The 587-nt window shown below is 44.8% G+C and overlaps 1 protein-coding gene across 1 annotated transcript in view; it reads right to left on the bottom strand.

Annotated features, from left to right (window-relative positions):
* The window catches only part of LOC119592339, a 39276-nt gene that overhangs the window by 17994 nt on the left and 20695 nt on the right, over positions 1-587 (bottom strand). Inside the window, 1 exon segment of the mRNA XM_037941166.1 lies at positions 324-485. Coding sequence (XP_037797094.1) covers positions 324-485 — 162 coding nt within the window.

Below are 587 nucleotides of genomic sequence, written 5' to 3'. Positions count from 1 at the left end.
CTTTCGTGCACAAAAACATAAATACAAGGAAATGCAGATTCTTAAAGCAACACTACTTCATTATGTAGTGAATATTGCAGGATTTTTCGTCAATGCACATAATGTATTCTACATTGCTGAACTGAGGTATTCATATGAGAAAATAAATATTAATTGTAATGACAGTAATTTCGCAAACCCTAAAAATGCGGTAGAATATTTATGAGGTACATAAAAGGAACCACGTCTGCAAATAATATATGAAGTTTATGCAGCCAAATAAAACATCTCTTACCCAGACTGACAGACAGACAGAGGGAGGAAGAGGGAAGAGCGTAAAATACCTGCGGTACTCGACGCTCTGAAAGGTGAAGAGTGACGCCCAACACGCAGCCAGGGCACGCAGAAGGTTCTCAACGCCCACGACGCCCAACTGAGTCTCGTTCTGGCCCGCCGCCGAAGTTTCCTCACCGTCCTCGCCGCACCCGGACGACCTCACGGCGAATCTGGGTTGTGTTTGAGATGACTTTTTGATGATTTTGAGAGGGAGGGAAAAACTGAGATATGCGACGCTGGGGGGGGGGGGGTAGAATTAGGAGGTTTGGAAT

This window comes from Penaeus monodon, chromosome 30 (genome assembly GCF_015228065.2).
Source record: "Penaeus monodon isolate SGIC_2016 chromosome 30, NSTDA_Pmon_1, whole genome shotgun sequence".
Classification (NCBI taxonomy): Eukaryota; Metazoa; Arthropoda; class Malacostraca; order Decapoda; family Penaeidae; genus Penaeus; species Penaeus monodon.
The sequence above is the reverse complement of the archived record's forward strand: the minus strand, read 5'-3'. Positions and strand labels throughout refer to the sequence as shown.